The sequence below is a fragment of the Physeter macrocephalus genome, chromosome 2, assembly GCF_002837175.3.
Source record: "Physeter macrocephalus isolate SW-GA chromosome 2, ASM283717v5, whole genome shotgun sequence".
Classification (NCBI taxonomy): Eukaryota; Metazoa; Chordata; class Mammalia; order Artiodactyla; family Physeteridae; genus Physeter; species Physeter macrocephalus.
Window position 1 is genome coordinate 65,286,054 of NC_041215.1, and position 26,339 is coordinate 65,312,392.

The 26,339-nt window shown below is 43.4% G+C and overlaps 1 protein-coding gene across 5 annotated transcripts in view; it reads left to right on the forward strand.

Moving 5' to 3' along the window:
* TANC1 (tetratricopeptide repeat, ankyrin repeat and coiled-coil containing 1) overlaps positions 1–26,339 on the forward strand; it is a 236,341-nt gene that overhangs the window by 132,093 nt on the left and 77,909 nt on the right. For 4 of the 5 annotated variants that reach the window (XM_024122164.2, XM_028478263.1, XM_024122167.2 and 1 more), the window contains 3 exons: positions 12,944–13,048; positions 24,109–24,239; positions 25,277–25,463. In XM_024122164.2, the coding sequence (XP_023977932.1) occupies positions 12,944–13,048; positions 24,109–24,239; positions 25,277–25,463 (423 nt within the window). The remainder of the gene's footprint in view (positions 1–12,943; positions 13,049–24,108; positions 24,240–25,276; positions 25,464–26,339) is intronic. The other variant, XM_055088026.1, reaches the window with a different exon arrangement.

Sequence of the window (26,339 nt, forward strand, 5' to 3'; positions counted from 1 at the left end):
CTGACATCCAAGAATAATCTTTTAACCTGATCTAATTAAACTCATAAAGTCTCCTCCTATCAGGGTAACCATTAGAGATATTTCTCTGTATAAACTGTTGGATCCTGCATCTCTCTCACCTTTCCTTGCCCTTCATCTTGGCACCCTGAGCGTAGGTAGGATTAACTTTACACAGATATGACAGGATGAGTGCCATTGCAGGTGTGTGCGAGGATGGAGCTGAGGAGAGTTTCAGGTGTTTCCTTCTGTTGCCATTATCTTTGTGACATAGGACCCGAGGGTTCCTGCAGAGCGGGGAGGGTGGGGTGTGTGTGTGCACCAGAGCTTTGTTTGAGGAGGATGGGCAAGTCTGGACCTGGGCCCTGAGGAGGATAGATTGCTGCTGCCTGAGACAGGACTGCTCTTCTCCTGCCCTCTCCAGGATGGTTTAGGAGGGTCATGGAGCACCTGCCAACAGGTGGGACCTCTGGATAGACTGGAACTCATGCTCTTTCCTCCCACCCCATCCCTTCCCCCACCGATCTCCTGCCCTTGGCAAAAAGAATGAATGAGGGTTAGAACAGGATTCCACAGTAGCCACTGTACTGAATGATTATTTGAAAAAATAACCCCGAATCATAAAAGTTCTTAGTTTATAGCAAATACGTATAATTTATTCAAAAAGTAGAAAGGAACTTTTTCTTGTCAAAATTAACATCTGTGTACTTACTGAGTACATGGCACTTTGTGGAAGCCAACAAAAGAGACGTGGCTTTTGTGGAAGCCAACAAAAGAGATGTGGCTTTCGCCTCTTCCCTCTACTGTTTTCCCCAGTCACTTAACACTGTCTGCTGGGCAGCTCTTTCTGTCTAATCTTCCTATTTGATTGGAAGCTGCCTCAGGGCATGGACAAGGGCCTGTATTGCTAACCCCTGTGGTGGTTTTCAAACATGAGTATCAGAATCACCCCGGTGCTCTGGGGTGGGGCTGAGAATTTGCATTTCTAACAAGATCCCAGGTGATGCTGGTGCTGCCGGTCCAGGGACCACACTTTGAACCCTCGGGGAAAGAAAGTTCTCGAGGGCCCTGCCTCCCTGTTTCTGGGGTCTTTACTTCATCACGCAGCACAGGGCTCATCTCCTGCTAAATATCAGAAGAACTCCTTCCCCCTTATGGGCTCCTTCCCTAGTTCCTTAGAGAAACTGAAATGATTCCAGGAAGGACTCCGATCTTTCTTCTAGGGACATCTTAGAACCAAAGTTTGTGGTTATTCATTTATTTGTGATGGTTTGGTTAGTGATTCTTACTAGCAAAACGAAACCAACTTCAGGTATTAGATTCTTTATGGTAAATTATAACGACTACCAGTAGTTACAAGACGTGAGGGCTAGAGTTTTCCTCCCTGTAAACTCACTCAGGTATGAATGAAAACAAGGGTCAGATGGCATTCTGCCCATATAGAGGTTTATTAGCAGGCTGGCACAATGCAGTCATATCACCTGTTTTATGTGCCCAGTAAAGTTCCAGCTCTGTCCTTTTAGAAGGGTCGCTGCCCTGATGGCACCTCGCATTCAGTGTTTACCTGTAGCAAGTACGGCAGCATTTCATGGACAACATGTTAGTTTTCTACTGTTGCCCTAAGAAATTACTACAAATATATCAGCTTAAAACAAATTGATTATATTACAGTTTTGTGGGTTGGAAGTCCAGGCACAGCCTGGCACAGTGGGTTCTCTGCTCTGGGTTTCACAAGGCCCAGCTGATGATGTTGCTGGGACTGCATTCCTTTCTGGGGCTCAGGGGATGAAATATTCCTGAACTCATTCAGGCTGGCTGAGTTCAGTGCCACATGGCTGTAGGACTGAGGTCCTCATTTCCTTGCTGGCTCTTGGCTAGGTGTCGTTCTCAACTTCTAGAGGCTGGCTGCCTTCCTTTGCATGTGGCCCCCTTCCTCCCATCTTCAAAACTAGCAACATGCCAAGTCCAGAAGGGCTGAATCCTTCTCAGGCTTCGAGTCTCTCTGACCAACTCCACTGCCTTCTGCCTCATTTCACCTCATACTCTTAACTCAGATTGCACTGACTTGCTACCCTTCTCTCCTTACACAAGGCCCCAGGCCCTTGTAAAAAGGTTTCTGGAAGTTCTGAAAGCCCCCCAGGGGACACATCACATGTATTCATGAGATGAAGACTGACTTCAGTCTTCCTCTTCTGCTTTTAAGGGTTCGTGTGATTACATGGGGCCCACTGAGTAATCCAGAATGATCTCTCTAGTTGAAGGTCAGCTGGTTAGTAACCTTAATTCTTTTTTTTTTTTTAAATTTATTTTATTTATTTATATTTTTGGCTGTGTTGGGTCTTCGTTGCTGCGCACGGGCTTTCTCTAGTTGCAGTGAGCGGGGGCTACTCTTCGTTGCGGTGCGCGGGCTTCTCATTGTGGTGGCTTCTCTTGTTGTGGAGCACGGGCTCTAGGCGTGCGGGCTTCAGTAGTTGCAGCACTTTGGGCTTAGTAGTTGTGACTCGCAAGCTCTGGAGCGCAGGCTCAGTAGTTGTGGTGCACAGGCTTAGTTGCTCCATGGCATGAGGGATCTTCCCGGACCAGGGCTCGAACCCGTGTCCCCTGCATTGACAGGCGGATTCTTAACCACTGCGCCACGAGGGAAGCCCAGTAACCTTAATTCTTAATCCCACCTGCAGATCCCCTTCACAGTAGTACCTGGATTGTGTTTGATTCAATAATCAGGGCCTGGGAATCTTGGAGTGACATCTGTGGAGTTCTGCCTACCACAGACAGAATTTCAATTATCCTGACATTTTTGAATCAGAGGCCAAATAATTCCCTGGAATCAGCAGCTGGACCTCCAGCCACTTACTTATCAAGCCTAGGGCACATCTGTGAGGGCTGGCTAGATTTTTATCTGCCTGGGTCATACACAGGCCAGGGTGCTTCTGTGATGTTTCTAGTCTATCCTCTTTCCTCAAATACCATGAATTCACCACTGAAAAGAGATTTCCAGCAACCATAATACTGAATAACAAAGTCAGTAATTTAACCTGTGTGAAATTCCATTTCTAACCTCCAGGGTGCTAATTAGCGTAACCGTGGTGCTGGTTGCTGATAAGGATGGCTAGCTGACCAACTTGGACTTGTGGTGGCCTTAGCTGTTGTGTGTGGCCTTCTGATTAAAAGCTAGTTAACTATTTCAGGAGCCTGTGTTCCAGATTAAGACAAGTAATTGCCCTCAGGCAGGAGATTAAAGGCAACGGACAGACACACATTTATATCGCACTGTTTATGTTGAAGTGTTTTGAAATAAAATTCAGACGGTGTGATAAAGACTCTTGTCCCCTCAACTGAGAGCTTCAGGGAAGTGCTGTCACATCTTGTTGTCACCCTGTGCCTGGCACGCGGTGGATGTGCAACAGATACTTGTTGAGTAAATAAATAAGGTGAATGAATGCATTCAACTTATTTCCATGCCGTAATACATGAAAACTTAGATACAGTATAGGAACAGCATGGCAGACAAAGTGCATTGGGAGAAAGTGGAAACATTGCTCAGGGTACTTTGAACTGAGAATTTATTGTATTCATGGTGCTGTAAACATGCACACCGCAAGCTGAGACTTGCAAATCTTTGCCAACATTTATTTTAACGATGCTTTATTGAAAGGGGGATGGCTCTGTTTTGATAGACTATTTTCCTACTAGATTTTAGTGCCTTAATGGCAGTGCATGTTTACATTGCATGGTGCCTGTGCATCGCATGAGTAAATAAAGGCTGTCCACCCTTCTCAATGCACTCTTACAAAAAATAAGGTATTCAAAATAAGAAAAAGGAGGGGGCTTCTCATTGTGGTGGCTTCTCTTGTTGTGGAGCACGGGCTCTAGGCGTGCGGGCTTCAGTAGTTGCAGCACTTTGGGCTTAGTAGTTGTGACTCGCAAGCTCTGGAGCGCAGGCTCAGTAGTTGTGGTGCACAGGCTTAGTTGCTCCATGGCATGAGGGATCTTCCCGGACCAGGGCTCGAACCCGTGTCCCCTGCATTGACAGGCGGATTCTTAACCACTGCGCCACGAGGGAAGCCCAGTAACCTTAATTCTTAATCCCACCTGCAGATCCCCTTCACAGTAGTACCTGGATTGTGTTTGATTCAATAATCAGGGCCTGGGAATCTTGGAGTGACATCTGTGGAGTTCTGCCTACCACAGACAGAATTTCAATTATCCTGACATTTTTGAATCAGAGGCCAAATAATTCCCTGGAATCAGCAGCTGGACCTCCAGCCACTTACTTATCAAGCCTAGGGCACATCTGTGAGGGCTGGCTAGATTTTTATCTGCCTGGGTCATACACAGGCCAGGGTGCTTCTGTGATGTTTCTAGTCTATCCTCTTTCCTCAAATACCATGAATTCACCACTGAAAAGAGATTTCCAGCAACCATAATACTGAATAACAAAGTCAGTAATTTAACCTGTGTGAAATTCCATTTCTAACCTCCAGGGTGCTAATTAGCGTAACCGTGGTGCTGGTTGCTGATAAGGATGGCTAGCTGACCAACTTGGACTTGTGGTGGCCTTAGCTGTTGTGTGTGGCCTTCTGATTAAAAGCTAGTTAACTATTTCAGGAGCCTGTGTTCCAGATTAAGACAAGTAATTGCCCTCAGGCAGGAGATTAAAGGCAACGGACAGACACACATTTATATCGCACTGTTTATGTTGAAGTGTTTTGAAATAAAATTCAGACGGTGTGATAAAGACTCTTGTCCCCTCAACTGAGAGCTTCAGGGAAGTGCTGTCACATCTTGTTGTCACCCTGTGCCTGGCACGCGGTGGATGTGCAACAGATACTTGTTGAGTAAATAAATAAGGTGAATGAATGCATTCAACTTATTTCCATGCCGTAATACATGAAAACTTAGATACAGTATAGGAACAGCATGGCAGACAAAGTGCATTGGGAGAAAGTGGAAACATTGCTCAGGGTACTTTGAACTGAGAATTTATTGTATTCATGGTGCTGTAAACATGCACACCGCAAGCTGAGACTTGCAAATCTTTGCCAACATTTATTTTAACGATGCTTTATTGAAAGGGGGATGGCTCTGTTTTGATAGACTATTTTCCTACTAGATTTTAGTGCCTTAATGGCAGTGCATGTTTACATTGCATGGTGCCTGTGCATCGCATGAGTAAATAAAGGCTGTCCACCCTTCTCAATGCACTCTTACAAAAAATAAGGTATTCAAAATAAGAAAAAGGAGGCTTAATGAGAGTAATGTCAGGTAACTTTCGTATTTCGTTGCCCATTTATTCCCTTTTGCCTTCTGCTTTTTTCTTCCCTAGAATTAACAGTCTGAATTTCCCCAGACCTCACCTGTCTTTGGGTAATGAGGTTACAGGAGTAATAACTCAGATTACACTGACTTGTTGCCCACCTCTCTTCACACAAGGTCTCAGGCCCTTGTAAAAGTGTTTCTGGAAGTTTTGGGAAGCTCCCCAGGGGCATGTCATGTGTTCACGACCAGGGATGCTCTGGCCACTGGGGCAGCTGGTGCTTCTCTCCCGGAGCCCTGCCCCGCATCGGCTCCCGGTACCCAGGTGTCATTCCCTGGAGCTGAGTCCCTTCAAGTAGCATTTCGGGGTTTTATTTACAGCCTCTCCGCTGCTTCTTGTAGGAGAAATCCAAGTGATGGATGACACACTGTGCTTGAAATTGCCCTCCCCTTGGGCCGAGTCTTTCTGACTGAGTCAGTTCATCATTTGGCTTCTTCTTCCTCAAAGTGAATCTTCCCAAGAGGCTCTCACCCCCCATAGATAGGCTTGTGGGCAGTGCTGCCAGTTCACCTGCCCAGCCTCACCGCGGCGTGGGACGAAGTGGTCAAAGGCAAGGCCAGGTTCCCTCCATCCCATAAACTTAGGCTAAGTTTTCCCCTTTCTCAGTCCCAAAGTGCATGTCTCTCCCTCCCCCCACAATGCTTGCTTTTGGGTGTAGGGGAGGGAGAAGGGCCAGACTTCGGAAGCTCTGTGCAGGTATTGTGCTTTTTAAAAATCCAAGACTGTGATCTGATAGTGTACCACAGTTTACTATTTCTTATTGACTATTTAATGACGTTTGCCCTAGTAATAAAGGTACCCCTGCCCTCCCTGCCCCCCCCAAAGGAATCCTCTTCCTCATCCTTTTTATTTTTCTTATCTTGTGAACATTTCCCAGTGTGAGATGAAAACTCAGACCAGATAAAATCAACAGGAACCTTTACTGTGAAAGTTCAAGATGGTAAAAAAAAAAAAAAAATCTCTAAAATGATTGATAACACAGGAGGGTCACTTTTCATAGTCTCCAGATGTCGTGAAAAATGTAAGATCTGCTTTAAATGCAGTAAGTAGCCTCAGGTGTTCTGTGTCCCAAATTTTGCGTTCACATATATATATATATATATATATATATACACACACACACAGACACACACACACACATATATATATATAATTATTTTTAACTGAAACACTCAGAAATGAAAAGTAACCCCTGCCCTTCTCTCCCTCACTGCCTAGAGATAAAGCCCAGTTTGGTTTATTTCTGCCATTCCTTTTTAAAAAAATATTCCTTATATGGTCGTTTCTAAGCAGCAAAATAGTCAGCTGTGTGATTAAAATGTCAAAAGGAGTAGGAAAGCTGGCCACTGGGAAAAGTGTATTTGGAGATTTACATAAAGGCAGGAAAGGCACCAGGGAGAAGGCTGTGCTCCAGGTTGTGGACCGATTTGATTGATGGAGATTGCCCCTCCCTCACCTCCAGCTGACACAAGCCCTTCTGTACAGTGCAAGGAGCTGGCAGGAGCTCTTCTGTGCCGGCTGCCTACTGGGTACCTCTGTAACCTCTTTGGGGGTACACTGTATGTTTCTCTCCATCTTGAGAGCCCTTTATCTTTAAATTTGAGAGCCCCCTTCCCCTGTATCACAGAGTAGAGAATGGGGGGCAGAGGAGGTGGAGAATCGGGATGAGGAAACGGATCCAGAGTGTGAACTGGGTGTAATTTATGGTCAAGAACAATCCCCGTTTATCTTAAACCTTGTAAACTGGGCAAGTTGGTGCCCCATCCACTGCCCTAGACCCTGCTCAGACCCTGCCAGAAGGGTGGTCTTCCTTAGAGGTCCCGCCTGTGGTGACCTGTGCTTTGCATACTTGATACCTTTGCTACCAAAGTATGGCCCATGGTCCTGACTATACCTGATAAGTGCATCAAAATCTGCATCTTGACAAGACCCCCATGGCATCCTTATGCCCAGTTAAGCTTGAAAAGTGCTTTATACCAGTGTCTTGGGTCCCCAGGAGTGACTGGGTGGCAAGGCCTTTGGGACAAGGAAGCACATTGGCTTCTGGATGAGCCCATTTTCAAGCTACTAATACCTGACAGTCTTGTTTTTAAGAGCCTCTTGCCTTAAACAGTTAGGAGCCTGCATACCATGCTTTCTGTGTAATTATTATTGTAGTATTGGATTCTGGTTAATTTGGGGGGTTTAACCTGAGGGCGCTTGGTTTACATAAAGAGGGGAAGTTATTTTAGGTAGTTTATGCTTGGGGATGTTGAGCATTTCATTGTAAACAAAAAGCTGTGTGTAGAAAGGTGCTGGGCAGTAGTTTCCCCTGAGTAAGGGGATTGTTAGGGGGATGGATTTTTCAGTTTTGATCTCTGTTGATAAAGAATTTGGCCACTTCATTTAGAAGGAGTTTTTCATTTCAGTGGCATAGAACTCAGTGTCATTGTGGTTTAATAGACGGCAGTTTAGTGTAAGATCAGTGATTACAATGGGTCTTAAGTGGTGTGGCCTCGGTTGTCTTGTCCTGCAGTCAGTCTGGTCAGCTGGCCACCTCACAGACCCTGAAGGCCCTTGTTATAGGGCCCTCTATGTAGTGGAAACAGTAGCTCTTCTCTTTCTAGAGGGTGTACCTCCTATTAACCCTGATTCCTCAGGGTTCCTCTTTTAACCTGTTACTATTGTTTTCTTTTAGGGTAGGGTCTTTCCTTGAGTGATGATTTTAGTTTGTAAGTAAGTACAGGGTACTAAAAAGCTCATTGAAAGGTAGGGTTGGTGTGTGTGTGGAGGGGGGGCAGGCTTTACAAGCTCATTGAAAGGTAGGGTTGGGGTGTGTGTGTGTGTGTGTGTCTGTGTGTGTGTGTTGTGTCTGTAGGGCAGGCTTTATGGTAGCGTGATTGGTCAGGGATCCACCATTTCTTTGAGGGCTTGTCCCCAACTGTTTCTCGTCCCAGGGAGGAATCCTCTCATCTATTCCTGCTTGGTGTGCAAGCTTGCTGTCAGCATTTTCACAGCTGGGGCAGGGGGTGTGGAGAGATGTATCTGGGCCCACCAATCCACATGGAGAATTTTTCTTAAGCCCAGTGTTTTAGTGTAGCACTCAAGAGTTTAGCTGTTGAATCTCCATGGTCTTGGAATTCAGCCTTTCCAGGGGAAAAGCTCTGCTTCCAGGATGAAGGAAGGAATGCTTCCTGGTTTGGGAAGGGGTTCTATGGGTCTTACTCTCCCTTCAATAGATTTCCAACCCATGGTCCTGCATTCAGCCCTGCTGCGCCCCTGCCTTCAGAGGTGTCTGCTGTCTGGGAGGCTGAGCCCTTCCTTCCCCGACCACCAGCCCTAACCTTTTCTGCTGTGTTTCATCCATGCTCCTCGGCAGTCTGTTTCCACTTTCAGAAGTTTGGTTTCTTGCCTGTGGTTGTCTTCTTTTCCTACTGGTCTCTCTTAAATCCCTTTACTGCGGCTTTAATGGTGTTTTGAAAGGGAGTGAGGGCAAACGAGCGTTCATCTGCTGTGTTTAATGGAAAGTGCCCAAAGAGTCTCTAACGAGTGATTGAGGGGGAAAGAAGAAAACCTCTGTAGTTATAATTTTATCTGGTTTTATAGCATTTGAGGTTCAGCTGTTTGTGAAAAGCAATTTAAATAAAAGGATCATGTTGGAGAGCAGTGGTTTATATTCACTTCATAATATTTCAACTCTTAGTGAAAGGGGAGATCAGAGACAAATGAGTATGAATAAAAGATTTGCTGAATGTATAGCCAAGACCTGTGGATTTGGTGGTGGAAGGTTCCACTGCCCTGGCCTTTTCTAGGATTGCCTATTTAATCTAGATTTCCTAGTTTCATAAGTGCTGAATGGTGATTCAGTACATGGGCTTCAAACCTGCAAAGACCACAAAACCATTTGAATTCCTGCTTTGCCATGGTGTGGGCCATGAGCACATTGTTCCACTGATTTGAGCCTCAGCTTCCTGACCTAAAAATGGGGGAAATAGTGCTTTTCTCCCAAAGTTATTAGGATCAAATGAATTAATGTATGTAAGTGCTTAGCCTTGTGTGGTCACTGAATACAGTTGTATTTACTTTGTTACATTCTAGGTCTCCTTTTGTCGCCAGCCTCACCGGTCGCTATGCCAGGCACGGTGCCAAGTGTGGGAACTGGAGAGACCTGCCTGCCCTCTGCTTTCAGGATTTTCCCCTTACCTCTGAATTCTCCCTCATTCATCGTTTAGCTCTGGGATGTACTGAGGTCCGAACTGGAGAGGGAGGGAGACCGTATTTGAACCTAGGTCTGCCCAGGTCTAGAGGCTCTGCTCTTTTTTTTTTAATCAATTTTTATTGGAGTATAGTTGTGTACAACATTGTATAGTTACAGTGTTGTGTTAGTTTCTGCTGTATGTACAGCAAAGTGAATCAGTTATACATACACATATACCCACTCTTTCTTAGATTCTTTTCCCATATGGGTCATACAGAGTACTGAGTAGAGTTCCCTGTGCTATACTGTAGGTTCTTATTAGTTGTCTATTTTATGTATAGTAGTGTGTATATGTCAATCCCAATCTCCCAATTTATCCCTCCCCCCCTTACTCTTGGTAACCAAGAGGTTACCAAGGTTTGTTTTCTACATCTGTGACTCTATTTCTGTTTTGTAAATAAGTTCATTTGTACCATTTTTTAGATTCCACATATAAGCAATATCGTGATATTTGTCTTTTTCTGTCTGACTTACTTCACTCAGTATGACAATCTCTAGGTCCATCCATGTGGACCATGTAATGCATGGCATCCATGGCATCCATGTAATGCAAATGGCATTAGTTCGTTCTTTTTTATGGCTGAGTAATATTCCATTGTGTATATGTACCATATCTTCTTTATCCATTCTAGAGGCTCTGCTCTTACCACCGTCTCCTTAGTGTTGAGTATTTCTTACAGTGAGGGGTTGGGCTCTGAGAACACAGTTACAGACAAACAGATGGGCATAGATGCTTTCTGAAGGCTCTGGGTGACGTTGAGGTTCACATTCTAACCATTCCTAACAACAGCTGTACATCCATGTGAAATAGCCCACATTTGAAGAGAGTGCTTATTATTAGAGAACATCTTTGAAGGATGTGTGGCATAGGTAGATTGCCTGGAAGTAGATCTATTTAGATTGGTTATTATTATACCCTGAGGAGTTAAGGTGAACAGAAACTTACAGGTACTTCATGAGTGGTGCATGGTTGCTGGTTGAGGCAATGTGAATCATTGGACGATAATAATAAAAGGCTTTAGCTCCCTTGAGTTCTTTAAATGAAGGAGAGCAGATGATGAGAAAAAGGTGCCCTTGATCTCTTTTACCATAGGGAGCAGGTTGGGATCCAAGAGTGTGGAACGGTTCTCATATTTGTCCATTTCTGCCTGCCCTGTTCAGGTTCTTCTTCCAAGTTTCTGTCTCCTTCACAGCAAATATCTTTGTTTCCCCTCGCCCCCGAGTCTTTCCCTTCATGCATATTTATATATGGATAAGTGTGTATTTTTGATGAAATCTGAATTGTATTTTGTGTACTGTTGTATAGCTTACATTTCCCACTTAATTTTCCTTCTCTCCACACCCCCACCCCCCAAACCATTCCACTTTAACCTTTAAAAACATTCCCTTTCTGACAGGGTTAAATCAATTATGAAGACAGCCATATGGTTAAATACTACATTAACCATTTTAGAACCATGATTTCTAAAGTCTGAAATAATACCCCTATCTGTCAAGCTCTATAAGCTTCTTTGATAATGCAGCCCATTTTCAGATGTGGCTGGGAATTAGAGTGTTTTTATAGTAGTGTAGATGCTTTTTCAGTAAACCTTTAGGTGGCAGCACTTTCACCGTAAACCACATTCTGAATAGAATTTCTCAGGTGCATAAGATGTTTGACACAGAAGGACGCTCAGAACCCACCTGACTTACCCCTTCAGTGTGCAGTGATGGAGCTGAGGACCTGGGAGGGGCAGGGCTGTGGCTCAGGGTTGAGCAGGAGGGAGAGCTGTGGACCACTGTCTGGCACTCTTCCTCCACCCTTTCTCTTACTGATGTGAAATGTTTCCTGTCTCTGTGGCATTGTTAAAAGTACACTTTAAGTATAAGGCAACCAAGGAAAATAAGAGTCAAGTGGATGATTCTGGACCAAAATGTAATGGGATGTTTGAAAGGACCAGACAGAATAGGCAGTCTTTTTTTTTTAAGCAGCTTTATTTAGGTATGATTCACATACCATAGAGTTCACTCATTTGAAGTGTACACTACAGCAGTTTTTAGTATATTCACAAGTTTTTGCAACCATCACCACAACCTAATTTTAGACCATTTTTATCACCGCAGACCCCTTAGCCATCATCATCCCACAAGCCTGCATATCCCCCAGTCCCCGGCAACCATTCATACTTTGTTTCTATAAATTTGCCTATTCTGGACATTCCATATGAATGGAGTCATATAACATGTGGTCTTTGGGGACTGGCTTCTTTTACTTAATTTTTTACTTTTTTTTTTTTTTTTGGCCACAACGCGTGGCATGTGGGATCTCAGTTCCCTCCTGACTAAGGATCGAACCCGCGTTCCCCCGCTTTGGAAGCACGGAGTCTTAGCTACTGGACCGCCAGGGAAGTCCCTGGCTTCTTTTACTTATCAAAATATTTTCAGGCTTTGTCCATGTTGTAGCGTCAATAAGTACTTCATTTCTTTTTATTGCCTAGTATTGTTACATTGTATGAATATATCACATTTTGTTGTCGGTTGATAGACGTTTGGCTATTATGAATAATGCTGCTACAAGCATTCATGTACAGATTTTTGTCTGAACATAGATTTACATAGAAGTGGATTTGTTGGGCCGTATGATAACTCTATATGTGTAACCTTCTGGGGAACCACCCAGCTGTTTTCCAAAGTGGCTGCGTGTGTGCATTGCCACCAGCAACGTGTGAGGGTTCCATTCATTCTAATTCAGAATTCCAGATTTTCTGATGATAAGTTGGGGGTGAAGGGGAGGTGAGAGAGATGATTCTCAGGCTCTCTTGTGTCCCCGAATCGTATGCCGGTCTGCCTGTTCTGCCTTTCCGAAGGTAGCTGTGTCAGCTACCAAGAAACCAGCCGGCTTCTCTGCCCCACACAGTTGCTTCGTGTCATCAGGCTGATAAAATGCCTGCGGTCTGTGGCCACGCAGAGCATATTGATGTTATAGCTTGACTGTTTGTAATCCTTGCCTCCTGACTTTGGAGTTACAAGGCAACCTGATCGTCTTGGTCCCAGTTAGAGAAAAATTCCAAATAGAAAACCCTTCGCCACGAGCCATCCAGGTCTGGACATGTCAAAATCACTTATGTGACATACACCAAAGACAGCTGTAGAGACTGCACAGCAAAAGAGCAGCTTTTGTTTTTGTCAGAGTTTATATTCTCCAAGCTGAGCTTATAGCCCTTTATTTGGCAGCCCAGACTGGACGTTCTTACCTCTGTACTGAAACGACTTGTGTATGTGTTCAAAGGAGGGGAAGGGGCTGGCTCTTCCTTTAGGCCTATCTGGGTCCTGGTGAGGACACACACTGTACATTCTGAAGCTTTGTTTGCAGCTGGAAAAAATTAGCCACACTCAGATCTTTCCCGCTGCAGGTCCCGTCAGGAAGCCCAAGTATGTGGAAAGCCCCAGAGTGCCTGGAGATACAGTCATAATCCCGTTCCGAGACGTGCCCAAGCCAACAGAGCCCAGTGAAAATGGTAAGAATATGTTTTCAATGATTTTCCCCCCTAAAGATTTTACACCATGACACTTCACTTCTGAGTGAAACTTGAGTGCCTCTTGCCGGAATGCTTTGCTAAACTGAATGTATCTGGGAGGTGGTTTTCCTTGGGCAGTTACAGAGATCTGTTTAGTTAATGTAAATTCTTGGGATTATGTACACAGTATAGGAATAGTTGTGTGGGTGCATATGCATTGTTTACAGGTTGAGACTTAACTTCCTGTCAATTTTGACCTTCCTGGTTTCGGGGGGACATGAAAAGCCAGCGAGTAGACTGCTTCCAAGATTTTGTTTTGTTTTGTTTTTTAGTGCTCCATCGTTTTAGAATATTCAACAGCAAGCTTTGGCTGAAAAGCTGAAACTGTAGCTAGACAAAGCTTATAATAACTAGCTTTCTTAAAAGCATTTGGTAGCTTTTGAAAGCTGCTTATTTTTTTTTTTTAAACATCAGAAGTTTTTCTTTAGAGAATGTTGAAGTAGAGGCAAAAAAATATCCAAATTGATTGAAACTTTTCATGAAGACACTTTATATTTTGCTTTTTTCCCTATATCTGGAAATACGTGTAACAGACGTTACATACTCTAGCATTTCGTAGATGTGTTAATAGTTCTTTATTTTTTTAAATCGATTCCAGAATGTACCTGTTTGTTTCTTTCTCTGGGGTGGGGGGTTGTGTCCCCAACTCACAACTCTAAGGTCTTTAATTTATGTGTTTTGAACTTACACCCTGTTTTCCTGCAGAAACACATGGTTAAGAATCATGGCATATGTAGAGAAACCTGTTGTACCCCCAATATGGACACAAATTTATGTAGTAATGCTGAAAGAGAAAACTCACCCATATTTCCATCTTGGAAGACCTGGCATCCTCCTCTCCCTAATTGTGGGTGGAGAGGGGTATAGCTTCTGTATGTGAATTTCATGTTTCTGCTGAGGCATAGGAGGGGAGTGGGTACGAAGTGTAGGCATGGTAGGAACATGGAGTGGGGTGGCAGTGGTGATGGTGAAAATAAAGCTAAAAGTGAGCTGAGTGTGAGGGGTTGGCAAAAGATGAAAGTCAAGAAGAGGAGTTTGGGGTGGGGTGGGGGTCGAGATGGGACCAGGAGCTGAGCATTCTGGGAAGGGATGCTGTTGCCTGCATCTTGGCATGAGAAATGCCACCCTTTTTCCTTCTGTCCAGGCACCCAGCCGTTTGGTTTAGGTAAGAGGTTCACACCAGGATTTGTGCTGAGGAGGAGCAGGGCACCAGGTGTGTGGTGGTCCAGAGGGGAGGGTCCACAGTGCTGTCTGTTCAGGATAGCCAGAAACCCTGCAGACAGGAGGACCCTCCTGGTTGTGAATTCACGTGTGCAAGGTGTCTGTGGGTCGATCTTCTCTCTCATTTCTATTCTGGGTGTCAAAAAGAAAGTGAAAACCTGTTCCTCTGAAGTGAATATCAATAATCTGAATTTACTGAGCTGTCTGCCCATTTCAGAATAAGCCTGCCCCCACCCCTTACCCTCATCCCCACCTGCCTTTGGAGTCCTGGTTGGTTATGCCCCTGGCATTTGGCTGGTGTGGACTCCATTATGTGACGCCTTCCTCAGTGGCCAGGAGTCCTGTTGACATCCTGTCTAGAGTTTAGGGCTCCCGCTGGGGTAAGAATGAGGACAAATTTGGGATTTTTATTGGGCAAAGAAAAGAGGTTATAAAATAGTTCCCACTGTCAACTTTTCTCCCCTTGCCCAAGGCAGAATTGGCTTTCTTAGGGGAGGAGGTATTCTTATGCTTGGCTGCCAGCTGAGCTAAATTCAAGCAGAGTGATTGATATTGTTGGTGTAGTCTGCAGTCTGCAGATGTGCTTACTCTCGAGACCCTAGCTCCTGGATTCAGCATCATCAGTCTCCATGGGGACTGAAATTATGACATACCCGGGCTGCGAATACACACCAGGAGTTTCCAGAAGTTTCACCTAGAATTAAGAAGCAGGGTACATTTCCCCTTTTTTGGGCGTCGGGAAAAGGGGTGTAGTTCGTGCTTGCGGGCACATGGTCTTTCGTGGCTAGCCACGAAACCGGTGGAAGCCCCGGGAGAGTTATCTGTTGGTTAATGACGAGGTGGTTGCCTAACAAAATTTAACTTGATGATTAGTAAACGATGGTGTGTTTTGTAATCCCCATGGAGTCCTTTACATTTCAATGGGGTTAATTAAGTTTGCCATATTAAAGTACAAATTTTATGTCCAGGTCACTGAATCTAAAGGCGAGGCTGGAGCAAACTAAAACTAATTGAGTTTGAGTATTAGCCCAAGCATGTACAGATGCATGCATGATGGACTAAATCCTAATTTCTAGGGTTTCATAGTAGCAGCATCACTTAAGTTTTAATTTAAAATTTGGGCTTATACTTTCCATATTTCCTTTGGGCATTTTTAAAAAGTCTCTAAGACACTTTTCTGGATGCTGTCAATAATAGCATTTCAGTAATCCCCAGACCAACAAACTATTGACAGCAGCCCCTCGTGAAATGCTTTTGAAATTTCCCACAGACTCGTGAAATATCAAGTTATTCCTAGATGTTTGAAATACCCTTTCCAGACTAAGCTGCCTCACTTTATGGTTGTGTTGCTCCATAAATTCTTGACTCTTAGCTCTCTGAAATTTAAATCAAAGTAAAACAAAACCAATGAGCACTTTGAATTTATCCATTAACTTATAAGCAGTTGTATTTATGTGTAATCTGCTTATTTTAGCCATCTGGGTAGTGGGATATATGATATGGGCAGATGAACATTTTTATTATAAGCAAAGAACCTGTTTATTAAAGTTTACATTAACCTGGAAACATCTTTATGGAAAGAGATTCTACTTTATTCAGTGTTTTTAGATATTTTGGAAAAACAGCACTTTCTACTCTGACAAAAAGAGTGACTTAATGAGGTCCTCAAACAAAACACAATCCCCTTTTTCCTGTCAAGTGATCCTAATAAGCTATGTGTCATATCGAGTAAGTTCTTCACAAATAAGCTTCCTATTGCTAAACCAACATATTGTTTAAGGGGAAAATGTCACCCACAAAACAATACCTCTGCCTTAAGGGAAAATAAAAAACTAGATAAATTAGGGAGGGTTATTAGATTATAATAGGATTCACAGCTATGTTTCTTGGAATTAGGGGCAACCATAATCCATTTAGGTTTGCTTCAATCTGTCATTAGCTACTTGAGCAAGGTTTGATGGGGAGGGGTGAGAAAGTTTTAGTCTTATGAGTCATTGCTTGGTGAAGTCTCAAAATACGACGAAACGTTTTTTTTTCTAACAGTGTTGTTAGCAAGTAAAACTAACACATATATGGGCTTCCCTGGTGGCACAGTGGTCGAGAATCCGCCTGTCGATGCAGGGTACACGGGTTCGTGCCCCGGTCCGGGAAGATCCCACATGCCGCGGAGCGGCTGGGCCCGTGAGCCATGGCCGCTGAGCCTGCGCCTCTGGAGCCTGTGCTCCGCAACGGGAGAGGCCCCAACAGTGAGAGGCCCGCGTACCACAAAAAAACCCCCAAAAAACTAACACATATGAAACAGCAGAATAATTAAATGCAGAACTATCTTACTGGGAGGAGTGAATCTTTTTTAGATATATGTTTAAGTAAATATTGATGCCTTATGTTTTTGCTTACTATTTTAAACATTCAAAAAGAGTTAGAGAATGAAACAGGTATAAAGAATATGGCACCTGTCTACCCACTACTCAGTTTAAGAAATAAAACATGACTGTGTTTCCTCCTGATCACATTTCTCTTCCTTTCCCAAGAGGTAACCTTGCTCCTGCTAATTTAATTTTCAGCTTCTTAGCATGGTGATGCACCACTTGACCGATGGTTGAATAAGGTTTTAGTTAGATGGAAGTACAGAAGGGGGACATACCTGGTATGTGTGTAGTGGAGGAGAGGCTAGAGGTAGAGTAGCCATTCGTTCTGCATTCCCTTGAATAGATATTAAATTCTTATGCTGTGAAAAGTACTATGTTGGATGCTATTTGAGATGGGTTGTCAAGCATAGGTCCTTTTTTCTTGGAGCCTTAGAGTCTGGTCGGGGATTAAAGACCTATATATACAGAGTAACTGTAGTACGGGGGTGGGGGAGGAGTGTTGACTAATCCAAGCTGTGTGACCAGTAGGGTGCAGATGGAGGTGCTGTGCCGGGAAAGACTTGCTTGGAGTACTATGCCTTGATTCACTTGTCAGCAAAGTATAGGATGGAGTGGGGCAGGAAAGGGACTAGAGTCAGGGAGAATGGTTAGAAAATGATTTCAGTAGTTAAGTGAGAGAATAAGATCTCAAATTAGAACAGGATCAGGAAAAAAGTGATTGATACAGGAAGATTCCTGAGGAATTGCAAGGACCTGGAAGCCGTAAGAGACAAAGATGATGACATCAGGGTTTTGAGACTACATTAACCAGACAGTAGGAGAGAGGGACCTGTCCATTTTGGTTTGAGTTCAGTTTCAGGCATGTTGAATTTGAGGTCTGGGGACATCTAGGCAAAAGTGTCCAATGAACAGTTGGAAAAATCAAACTGGGGCTTAAGAAAGAGCTCAGGAGGTAAACTGGGCAGCCTTTTATTTAGAGGGAACGTGATGAGATTAGGTGCATTACACTAGGGAAAAGGTTATTGAGAGAAGAGACCTGAAAACCTTTGGTATTTTATTCTTGAGCTGTGAATAAGGTGGAAGAAGCACCAGCAAAAGGGTAGAAGAACCCACAAGACCACACAGTATCCCTGGGTTTCCCCTCTGAGTGTCTGATGTGACAGTTGCCACTTTCCTCCTTGGAGAGCAGAGTATCTGCCAAGGTCAAAAATTTACGGGAAAATCAAAAGAGGAGATGGGCCATGAAAAGAAAGTTACTGTGCCTAATAGGGCTGTTTTAGGAGGCTTGTGAAGGTGAATGAGTTTAAGTTGTAGGTATGTGATAAGGAAATGGAATTGGTGAGGATAAACCACCTCTCTTTTACCCCTAAGAAGCTGAGCAAGTAAGGGAAGATGAGAGATCAGTTAGTAGGGTGAAGGGAGTCTGCGACTATGGTTTTATTTATTATTTTTATGAAAAGGGAGAATTTAGTACAATTGAAGACTTAAAGGTTCTACAGGAGTGGGACATGGACTTCTAGGCATCCCTAAGACCCTTGCAGAGGGTCTGTGAAGTCACAGCTCTTTTCATAATAACACTAAGATATTTCCATTTCTTTTGCATTGACAATTGCAGTGATGGTGCAAGGGCAATTGTTGGTAAGACTTCTGATGCCTTAATACACGTCAAAGTAGGGGCTCCTGCTATTGTAGGGCTACATGTGGTATTTTTTTTTTTTTTTTATCAACATCCACTTGCATCAGAAATAATAATTCACTGAACAATGTCCTTGATGAAGCCCTAAAAATAATGAATTTTAAGTCTTGACCCTTGAATACCCATCTTTTTAATATCCTGTGTGATGAAATGGGAAGTCCGCAGAAAGCACGTCCACTGTGTGCTGAAGTATGTGGTTGTCTCAAGGAAAAGCACCTGTGTGATTGTTTGAAATGCAAGCTGAACTAGCCTTTCTTAAAAAAACAAAACAAAACAAAACATGATTTTTACTTGAAAGTACAACTGACAAATCAGGGTTATTCAGAATTGGGTATTTGACATATATTTTCTCGAAAAGGAACAAAATGAACACATCACTTCAATTAAAAAACAAAACAAACAAACCAAAAATCCTGACGGGGATTAGTTGCCAATGACACAATTTGACCTTTCGAATGAAAATTAGGTTTGGGGGTATTTGCATCTGTCACAAAGAGCTTGATGGCTTCCCAAGACTTTTCTATTGAGATCTGTGGTGATGTTAATGAATGTGATATTTTGGTGTTGTATAATAAAATGTGTCAACACTTGTAAGATCTGCAAGACCAGTATTTTCCAAATGACCCAGTGCATGATGTTAACAAAATCTTGCATAGGTAAAATTCATTTGAAGCATAAAACAGACCATTGGATTTTACTGTAACAGAGTACAGAAAGTTCACTGATTCAGATTCAGTCAACATTGGAACTAACCTTTAAGAAATTGCTACTTGTCAAGTTTCGGGGAGGTGTCAAAGAAGAATATATGTAATTAACTGGAAAGGTTCCTCCCTTTCCCAACTATTCAATACATTGCTCTCTAAAGCCACAATTCTTCACATGCTTCAACCCATAGAACCTATCACAACAGATTGAATGCAGAAGTAGACATTAGAATCCAACTGTCTTCTATTAAATTAGACATTAAAAAGAATTTGCAAAAATGTAAAACAATGCCATTCTTAACTTTTAAAATTAAAATACGGTTATTATTAAAAATGTTATTTGTTAGTGTAATTTTTATTAACCTAAAATGGATTAACATAGATTTTAACATTCTTAGTTTTAATTTCAAACATGCTAAATGTCAATAGACATAACCCATATAAGCCCAAGCTCTTTGGAGTTCTTAATTTTTAACGGTGAGCTCTGATACTAAAAAATTTGAGAACCACTGGCTTAGAGGCAGGAAAAGAGAGGGAGAAAATAAAAATAGGTGAGAAAATTGATTCACAGACTAATAGTTATCTAGACTGGAGAGGATGAGGACTTAGAGTAAAGTGGCAGTGTGACTGAAGAGAAAAAGGCGAATTCAGGAAACATTTTGAAACAGGAAGTGGTAAGATTTGGTGACAATTTCAGTATGGGATGCATGAGATGAAAAGCCTAAAGATAACTTATATGATAACTACGTTTTGGTATTCCAGACTAGAAATCAGTTATTGACAGAACCAGGTCAGGTTCATGGATAGATGCTCCTCCGTAAATAGTATTTTTGGAAATTGAAGGAGGAGGGAATGGCGATGCCTTAGGAGAAGGAGTAAGCAGAAGGAAACAGGAAAATGTTTGTGGAGTAGAAGGCAAGGAAGGCAAGAGGTTTAGCAAGAAGCAGGTCCTAGACAGGTAGAGGCAGAGGAAGGGATTTAACATCAATCAAGGCTGTGTCTCACTTAACAGACTTGATTCAGAAGTACTGTCTTGGAAGCTGATGTTAAGTCAGTGGTTCACGGTTGCATGCTAGTGAATAGCCTAGCATCATCAACAATGCCCAGTGCTCTGTTGCGTTTGAGGAGGATGAGAGTGGAGAAAAGGATTCTCTTGATGGCATTATCATTGGTAATGCCCAGGCACTTCCAAGGTTCTAATAGCTCTGGCTTTAAAGAAGGCAGAATGATTATATGGGAAATGAAAGCAGTTAAGTGTGGGCCAAGTTAGAACAGTTTGATAGCAGGAGGGGATTTGTTGTCTTGAAGGAATAGTGAGTTCAGAAAAAGTTAAATTAAGGCAGAAAAATACTAAACAGAAAACTTTTTTTTTTTAGGTAAGAGAAATATATGCACATTAAATATAGAAAGGAAGCCATGAAAACAGAAAATGAAGTAATAGTGAGAAAGTGGGCTCTTGATGTTAAAATTGGTAGAAATAATAACCAACTTTGATACAGTGTTTTATCTCAAAGATATTCAGCTTATAAGATGTTTCTCACATTTGTTTTGAGCTTTAAAATCTATAAGAGGTAGGTGATGGCCACTTCCCTGATGAGGAAATTGAGGTTTAGAGAGGCTCACACTGTAAGGGATCCAGAATAGCTTTAGTGTGGGGAGTCTTTTCCTCTGAGCCTGTATGGGGGGGAGGGTGAGGGGATGGTTATTAAGGGGACAGATAGGTTTGAAGTTAGGATGGAGCCAGTCACCTTGTGGACCGTACCTGGATGTTGGCACCCCCGATGTGATCTAACAGGTGTGAATAGGTAAAAAGAGCCAGGCAGGGAGTGATCAGAGAAATTCCCTTTGCCTTTCTCCATGTGATTATTCCACAGTGGTGTAATAGTGAGGATTTCATGAGAACATTATTGGGAGGAATATCGCTCTCCACTTACCTAACGGATTCCTAGGGAGTGTGAGGCCAGATACTCTCTCACCTCCAGCTACAGGCATCCTAAGTTCTTTGGATATTTAAATCTATGAGATGTTAAAGCATTGCTAAGAGATGAGGTCTTTCTCTCCAGCCCTTATCCCACTGCTATGGGGTAAGGTACACCCATTGTTGATGAGTGATTTAATTTTAACTACACAAATGAAAATAGACTATCTAGAGTATCCCATTGAATTTTGGTTTGGGAGTCGTTCTGGAATCATTAGCTCAAAGAAAATCCTATCTGACTGTTCAAATCTCAGTATTTGGTAATTGACTATGGAAGGACAAATACATTTCCATTTCACAGTCGAGTGTATCAGTGTGTGTTCCCAGGCAACTCATCTCCCCCAAAATGGCACTGTCACACTTCACCCAGGGGTCCTTCTGCCAGAATGAAAAGTTCAGCGAGAGACACTGTGCATTAGGGAAGGAAAGATGCGGACAGCTTGACGTGGATTAAGGAATTCAGACCAAAGGGGACTTCTGAGGGGAAGGTCACTAGGATGACATTTTGGTAGAAAGAGTAATATGAAAAGACAGTTGGGAAGCTTCTGGAAGAAAGAAAATTGTAGTGGCTTAATGGATGCCAAAACTGCAATAAAGAACATCTGTTCATTCCTCCCAAACCTGGGTAGATTTTTGGAACGTTGGTAGCAACCAAGACCAGATTGAACAGTTAAGAGAACAAGTTAATGATGAATTTGGGCATCTCTTGTCTCTTCAGGAGACTGGAATGGCCACTGCTCCCCAACTTGTCTGAAGGGGGGAGGTTTAGATGACTAGTTGTCTTTGAATCTATACACACACACACACACACACACACACACACACGTGTGTGTGTGTGTATATACACAATGATATACATATATAAAATTATTTTTTTAATGAAAACCTTGACAATCTGGGGTGAATCTGTTGCCTCCGGCCCCCCTCCCACCCAGGACCTACACAGGATGAGGGTCTCAGAGTGAGCCATTGGCTGTGGCCCTGTTTGTAGTCAGGGTAGATTTCGTGACAGCAGCTGCCAACTAGGAGTAGTTTTTGGCTCTTTCCGCAGAGTGTTTCAGGTTGAACCAGAAGCTAGACATTCTGGGGCAGGTCACAATTGGGAAGCAGTGTAGAGATTGTTTTGAAAAGAAAGGGGGGTGTGGAGTAGGGAAAGTGCTGAGTTCTGGCCCCTCACCCACTTCTTCCCCTTTCCAGCTGCATCCTGTTCTCTCCCTTTGGTCCAGCTGCCACACCTAAGATAAAGTAGCTGCCCTGCCTGAGCCTTGGGGCAAGGGAGGGTGGCACTGATCCTGTTCTGAAGTGGTCCAGCCCTTGGGTGTGCCTGGGTCATGCTGATTTGGTTTGGTTCCTGGTTTCCTTTCCCCAGTGCCCATGTACCTTAAGAGTCAAAATGTGATTGGAGATCTCTGGTGGGAAGGGACCTTCTGTAGAGTGGCTTTGAGGGTGTGGTTGACCTGCCCTGGGGTGGCTCCCTCACCCCTGTCATTGGCTTGGGGCCACTGCTCCTTCATGTTATGGGTTTATCTCAAATGATCCAGAAACATCAGGGCTCTATTAACCCACAGCAATCAAGCCTTGGTTATTTTATCTCTGCAGTATTCTAGAGCAACTGAAAAATATCCAAGGGGGGAAACAGCTCTTCTTCTCACCCTAAACTTTGGGAGCTTTTGAGAGCAAGCAGCGGGTGGGGTACTTTTCCTTCCTTGAGGATACAGTCAGCCTAGTTCCCCTTATAGCTGCCATCCTGGGAGCATGACTTAGCAAAACTGATAATGTGGGTGAGGATAATACAGATGGTCTTCTCAGCTCTGCTTATGTTGATTTTTGTAGTTCCTTACAAAAGGCAAAGTTAGCATTGAACTTTGGTGCTGCTGTTGTAGCTCAAAAGTAATATCTCGAATTTGTTCTTTCCTCATTTTATTTTTCTATGACCTATTACCTATTATCTGCAGATTTCCACATCCAGGGAAAATTGTTCATGAATGTATGGATCTAGGTACCTAGACAATGAACAAAAAACAAAACATTAAGATGAATGACTATTACGGGTTGCATGTTGTTTTTAAGTTCTAACTTTTGTAGGCACAGTTAACTTTATACGTTGTTTCATTCCCTGATGGATGGTGACTTAAAACTGTAAGAGAGCTGTTAGAATGATGTGACTATCATTTTGTCCACCGAAATTAAGTTCCCTTAGGCTTTGGATACAAGGTTAATCTACAGCTCAACATTTAAGTCAAGTCCAACAATAAAATTCTCTTGAGTGCACAAAGCAAGATGACCAGCCTTAGGGCATCCAAACATGCCCTGTGACTTTCAGGTGGAACATGCTTCCAGCCTTACTGTGGAGTGTGCTGAGAACACAGCCGATTTTTCTGCATCTCCCCATGGACAGCAGGGTGTACTACTGGCTCCTGTCTCTTGGGACACAGTTCACTGGAACTTAAGATCTTTGTTTCAACATGGATCCCTGATGATTGACCCTTGGGTTGGAATCCTGGTTTTGACTTTCACTCCTAGGGGGTGTGCACAGGAAGTTTCCACTGAAGTGGTCATGCCTCTTTCTTGTTTAATGAGAGCTTGCATTTCAGTTTTCCCCCCCGCATCTAATAGCTCTGGCAGCATGCCACTTGGATTTTACTTTATTTCAGCCTCCTGTTGGCATTGGACACACTGTGCTCTTCAAGAGTAAGATGAGGAGTAGGCCTTTTTCTGCCTTTGGTGTCTGAAGTATCCATTTTTCATGACATGGAAGTAGGAATTGCCATCAGAAAATGACACCATGTCTTCTGATTCAGGTCAACAATTTCACCCTTTGCACTTGGAGTTTCTCTTTTACTGTTTTCTTAACCTGTCACAGTCTCTTAATTAGAGTGTATTGCTGGCGGACAGGCAGCATTGTCAAACTTTGTGCATTTTATAAAAATACGTAAAAGCACCAGACAAGCAGCTGTAATGCCAGCTCCTCCAGATGCGATACTGAAATTCCTGAGAGGGGCGTCTTTCATTGTTTTCTTTCTTTGTTCCAGAAGCAAAGGCCGAGAATGAACCGAGCTGTTCGCCAGCAGCTCAAGAACTGTTGACAAGGCTGGGATTTTTACTGGGAGAAGGGATCCCAAGTTCCACACACATCACCATTGAAGAAAAAAACGAAACCATGGTAATGCCTGAGGAAGACACTGCATGTCATACCTGCTCAGAGGATGAATGAAGGCATGACCGTCTTCCCCCCTCCCTGAGTGGGGAGGTCATTGTTCGGGCCAAATGAGTCTGGGCTGCTGTGTATTGAAATTCATTTCAGCAGTGTGTTTGTGAATCTTTGTAGTTGAGGTTGGGGCGGTGAGGAGAAGTAGAAGGGTATAGAACTTACGAAAATGTCCCCATTAACCTTCTGATCACCACCCGGAGAAGAGTAGCAGAATGAATTAAAGCGGCTGAGAGAATTCCTTAGTAATGACACTACTTTTATCTTTACTGCACCGTTCTTCTCATCTGGCTGCTTTGGTATACGCTTTCCTGTGCATTTTTATCCGTTGAAATTTTGGAGGGTCAGTGGGGTGAGGAAAAGATTTATAGGAGATGAATAGAGACAAAATAAAATGAGATCAAATGGTCCATCTACGGAAGAGCACTCCCCTTCCTAGGGAACAGCAGCCTGCCACATCCGAGATGAGAAGTGTATGTCTGAATAGCAACGAGGGGCCGGAGCCTCTGCCCCCTGCGAGGGTCTCAGTGAGGGTGTCATGCATTGATTGAGATCGCAGCGGCCACCCGCCTCCTTCCCCTGATCGCAGATCCCATAAATCTTCAGAAACTGAATCAGGTTGCAGTGCTTGTGAAACATTACAAAAACAGAGTTCCCAGATTTAACGCACAGAGGTCAAAGAACCCATTTGTCTTCTGCAGACGTTAAATGAAAGGAAGTCTGCCTGTTTGCTATTTCTGCTTTACTAAATGCACATTCCCACTAAATTATTTCTAAGACTGCCCTTTTAAGAAGAAAGAAGATGGCAAGGTGGGGGGAACAGAACTAGGAGATTTCTCTTTTAAATTTTGGAAGACCGTATATATTAAGATCCCTAGATTTAAAGAACAAAACAAAACAAAACTGTTTTCTGGTTTGTAGTTTCATTGTTTTAGCATCAAAAACAAAGGGATGTGTAGCTGCGCTAACTCTTCCTTCCCTTCATCTTACAGTGCACAGCTCTGAGCCAAGGCATCAGCCCTTGCTCCACACTTACAAGCAGTACTGCGTCTCCTAGCACCGATAGCCCCTGCTCAACCTTGAATAGCTGTGTCAGCAAGACGGCAGCCAACAAAAGTCCCTGTGAGACCATTAGCAGCCCTAGTTCCACTCTGGAAAGCAAGGACAGTGGAATTATAGGTAAGAAGCTCACTCCTCGGTCATGTGCTGGCTCCATGCGTTACAGCCAGAGCGTTCACCAGGCACTTCTTAAGAGGGTTTTAGCACGCGTGGTTTGCGAAGGTCGGCCCTCTGGGGCCTGCCCTGTCCTTTGCAGATAGCACCGGCTCCATGGACAGCTGAGAGGATGAAACATTGGCTTTTACATTCCTTGGTGTTTATTTTATAACCCTGGGCTCATTTGGTAAAAAATTTTCCAGATCAGGTCTGGCCTGTGAAGTTACAAAAATCTTCCCTCCTCACTGAGTAATTCTACTTGATGGGGATCGGGTCTGGATAGGACACACCATAGGGCAAGGAAATCCCTGCATATTGAGAAGTCTTCCCAGCTCAGTCTCAAGGTCACTGATCTCCCCACTTATTTCTGGGTGTTTGTTCTTTAGTTTCTTATAATGGTATCTGACCACTGTTTGGAGGCCAGGATTTCCTAAGGAAACCTAACTGCCCACACACACCCATGCCCATACCCACAAAGTAGGTGTGCTTGTGCTGAGCTGAGAGTCTGGAGACACAGAGTGTAGTCCTGACTCTTAGGCTGCTTGACTAGGTGACTTGAGCAACATTTAATTGAATTCTTTGCACACTTCTTTCCTTCTCAGAGGAAATCAAAAGTAAGGCTTCTGATTAGGTCAGTAGTTTCTAGTCCCATGTTCACAATAGAATCAACCAGGGAATTTAAGAGCCCTTGTTTTTACATCCCATCCCAGACAGAGTGCATTCGCATTTCTGCAGGTGGGCCTGGGCACCTGTGTGTCCCAGTCCGCAGCCTGGTGTCTTTTCGAGTGAGTTATTCAGGTCTCTTGTGTGCTGAGGCCATGCTGCTGTCTGATACTAGTG